The sequence below is a fragment of the Sarcophilus harrisii genome, chromosome 1, assembly GCF_902635505.1.
Source record: "Sarcophilus harrisii chromosome 1, mSarHar1.11, whole genome shotgun sequence".
NCBI classification, from domain to species: Eukaryota; Metazoa; Chordata; class Mammalia; order Dasyuromorphia; family Dasyuridae; genus Sarcophilus; species Sarcophilus harrisii.
In genome coordinates, this window is record NC_045426.1 from 660,114,557 (window position 1) to 660,118,926 (window position 4,370).

Below are 4,370 nucleotides of genomic sequence, written 5' to 3' on the forward strand. Positions count from 1 at the left end.
TTAAGTGCTTGTTAATAAAGCATTAATAAATATTAATTTTTAATTTAAATTAAATTAATTTATTTATTTTAATAAAGCATTAAGAAATGTCACTTTCTCTCATAGTGAACACCAAGGAAAGTTGTTGGCTAGATGTCTGTATGGTGTCACAATCTAGTTTGGGATTGATGAGCTTCCAAAAGTTGGAGATGTCAAAGTGTCATTGACTGAGTAAAGTTTAATTTTAGATTTCATCTTTTCAGAGTTTTTAAAATCCTGATTTGGTCATCAGCATGCATGTTATTCTCTGAAGTATCTTGTCAACCCTAAAATTGATGAGTATCATCTCTGACTTCATCCAAACCTTGATAAAAATTAAAAAGGACAGAGAACCTATTGTCAGCTATATTGTAAAGAGAATTCCTCCTAAGGGGTAGATTAGACTCTGTGACTGTACTATGAGAGAAAGTGACATTTCTTAATGTTTAATTAATACCCAGATAACTAAGTTTGCAGCTGTGATATCATTTACCTGAATATTAATATGATCAAAAAATTAAAGGAGCTTATTTTGATCAGAATTGTTCATGAAGTTAGGTTTACTCTTAAATGATCACTACTACTGCTCCCCTCCAGCACTGACCATGACTGTTTTTGCTGGTCTCTCTCAATTATAAGGGTGTCAAAGTTCATTACATTTGCATATCTATTCCTTTGATTGTTTTGGAGCGTCCTTTCATGAGGTCATTGATGGTTTATAATTTTTACCAATATTTTCTGTTCATATTTTATGATATATCATTTGGTGGATAGACTTTTTGTTACATATGTTGCTATCGACTTTTTTTATTTTAGATCTCCGACTATGAATAGTGACATTTCACTTTCCCACGCTCCTATTTCTCTACTAATTCTGTTTTATTGATTTTATTCAGCACAAACTTTCAAATTAACTATGAAAGGGATGTTTTAAATTCCTACTTCATTATTTCTATATTTGCTTCCAAACAGATGAATGGAAGGGAAAAATAATTCTATAGTTTCAGAGTTCATCCTTCTGGGTCTTTCAGATGAGCCAGAGCAACAGAGGCTCCTGTTCTTCCTATTCCTCCTTATGTACCTGATCACAGGGCTGGGAAACCTTCTCATCATGCTGGCTATAAGTTCTGACCCACACCTCCACACTCCTGTGTACTTTTTCCTCAGTAACTTGTCCCTGGTTGACATCTGCTTCACCTCTACCACCATTCCCAAGATGCTGAGCAATCACATATCCAAAAACAGAACAATTCCTTATGCTGGGTGCCTGACACAAGTATTCTTCTTTATTTGGTTTGCAGGGATTGATAGTATCCTCCTCACTGCCATGGCTTATGACCGCTATGTGGCTATTTGTGCACCCCTACACTATAACACAATCATGACTCCGAGGGTCTGTGTCCTTCTAGTACTAGTGTGTTGGTCTTGGGCCATTACTAATTCCCTGATACACACCGTCTTGCTGATTCGATTGTCATTCTGTGGCCACAATGAAATTCCTCATTTTTTCTGTGACCTCAGTCCCCTTTTGAAGTTAGCCTGCTCTGACACTTTTATAAATGATTTGATGGTCTACACAGTGGGAGCACTGACAGCATTTCTCCCCTTCATTGGAATACTCCTCTCCTATGCACACATTTTCATCGCCATAATGAAGATTTCATCTGTGAGAGGGATGCAGAAAGTTTTCTCCACCTGTGGTTCCCATCTCGCTGTGGTCTGTCTTTTCTATGGAACAGTCATTGGGGTGTACTTCACTCCCACATCTACCCATACAGCCCAACAAGATACAGCAGCAGCTGTGATCTACACTCTGATCACCCCCATGCTGAATCCTTTCATCTACAGTCTAAGAAATAAGGACATGAAAGGAGCCTTGAGGATGCTCATCACTAGGAAACTAGGATTCACTGTATGACTGTGAGATATTTTCCTGAACAGACAACTACCACAATGCTGTGGGAGAAGTATAGAAGTGAATCTTCTCTAGTGTCACATGAAGTCAATCTGTTCTCCTTTTGACCTTGTGACATGATGGATGGAGAACTAAATCAATTACCAGAATTCTTGATTCTAATGCTTTTTTTATTGAGGAATTGTAGGTATTGAATAAAATACACTGACTACATTATGATTCAATTCAGTTCCCTTTTTATTCAATTGTAGGTCTGCTTCCAATTTTATCTTGTGAGAAAATGTTATACAATTGTGGGGATTGTAGGAAAATTGTATTGCATTATGTAAACCTATCCCCACATGCATGGGAAACTGGACCACTTTCTCCTGTTGCTCAAAGATCCTTACCTAAGGACATAGGTTATGCTGAGCAGAAACCCAGTCAGATCCAAATATTGGTGCAAGAATTTTTCTCACAATTTTACATCTCAAGCAACCCATATGTTTTATTTGAAAATCATTCCCATGCTGGTTAATGAGTTATTATTTCTATGTTCCTTTGATTGAATGCAGATATTTGGTGGGAATAAAATACCTCTCTGATTTCAGGGAAATACAGCTGTTTACCATGCTTCTCTCAATTCAGAAAGGCCCTAATCTTTACTCCAATTAAAATTAGATTATGTAATTATACATACTTTTTGTATCATGGGTTTTGTTTTCTTTTAATGCATAAAACTATCTCTTTCTATATTCAGGTCCAGAGACAAGTTGAGGAAGGTTTGGTCCCAAACTGTATGCAATTAACATGCATTGCATAATAAACCAATATGCTCAGAAGCTCAAACTTCATTTCTTCAGATATCTCATAATCCATCCATCACAGTTTTTGGAAAGTCAAGTCAGGTCAAGTCAGGACTCTGACCCGCTGGATCTCAATTTTTTTGAAAAACTTCCAAGATTATTCTGGATAATCTTTCACTGAGGGAATTCTTTACTTAAGAGAACTCACCAGAGATCAAACTCTCATCTCAATCTTCTTTCCAACTAAAGAAAGTTTATTTCCACACTGCTGAGAAAAATTTACCTACACACAGCAGGGAAAAGTTTATTTCAATTCTGAAGTTTGGGGAAGAATTACTCCCCTAAATGGAGAGGTGGATTCCAGTAATAGTAATACCAAAGAATTCTGCCTTGGAAAACCTGGCATGAAATTAGAGAAATAGTGCACTCTTAAATTAACACCCCTTTATGGAAATTCTTTTTTGCCTTGAATTTCCCATACAGGAAGAGAGAGAGTAAATAAAAGATAGAACTCTTAAGTTAGGCTAAAATGTATTACAACCGAAAAGGACTTCAAATTTGGTATGAAGAGGGGAATTTTTAATTATGGCAAATGAAAGGTTTGAGATAAGACATTCAAATTCTGAAGAAGCTAGCAAATATGTCTTTGTTTCAGTGTTTTGTCTGTGGGTTTGTTTCTTAGTAAAATGCAAGAAAATCATTCTCTTGTATCATGTTTAGTGTATTAATAGATTTTGAAATCTTGAAATATTTCTAAGGGGAAATACGGACAGCAAGAAAGACTAAAAAGAGTCTAAGAGTTAAGTCAAAGAGTTAAGTATGCAGGGAAAGATTAATAAAGTTTCATACTTGAAACACTGATGCCAAACTCTGTCCCAATAAGCAAGACAAACTCTCACTTTAGGCTGTCAGTGGGAGACTAGTATAAAAGGAGAAAAAACTTGAACTGTTAGTAGATTTTGATGGTTTTTAGAGATTAAGGAGATTGGAGAAAAACCTTTAAGGAGTTTAGAGATTAATCATTTTAAGACTGCATGTGACTTTGCACCTGGCACTTTGTCCCAATGTAGATGAAGCACAGGTTTGGGTATAAAAAGGCAGAGGGAGAAGTGGAATGCTAATAAAGTGTGATCAGATAAAGGAAACAGAGAAGAACAATTTCAGTGCTCACGGGAAAAGCAAAGCATAAAAAGGGGATGCTTGGGGGAAAGAGAGGAGCATATTGGCCAAGTCGAGAGTAAGAAATACAACTGGAAGAAGAAGAAAGCCTAGCCAGTTTTGATCTCTCTAGATTTTAAAAGGGACTTACCAAAGGGAAGAGGATGGCAGGAGGAGGGTAATTTCCCAGGGCAAAAAAGCCAAAGATTCTGAGGGAAGCTCCAGGGGGGGAGGGCATTTGAGGCATTGGGACAAAGACCTAAGGATCAGACACAGAAATAGAAATATTTGGAGGAAATTTCAGAGGAAAGCTCAATGAGTAGAAGAGGTGGAGATGCAACCAGAAATTATGATATAAAATCAACAAAAAAATTAAAATTAATTAAATAAAATGTAGTGGGGAAATTAGATTATTTTCAAGGACACTTTGATCTATGAGATTTTATTTTTCTATGACCAGGGTTAGAATGTATCTTCAATCAGTCGCTATCTGA

General features: G+C 36.4%; 1 protein-coding gene across 1 annotated transcript; it reads left to right on the forward strand.

Annotated features, from left to right (window-relative positions):
• The first annotated feature begins 994 nt into the window (after positions 1–994).
• On the forward strand, positions 995–1,936 carry LOC100931640 (olfactory receptor 1361-like). Its single transcript, XM_003760992.1, has one exon. The coding sequence runs from the start codon at positions 995–997 to the stop codon at positions 1,934–1,936; it is 942 nt and encodes a 313-aa protein (XP_003761040.1).
• The last annotated feature ends 2,434 nt before the right edge of the window (positions 1,937–4,370 follow it).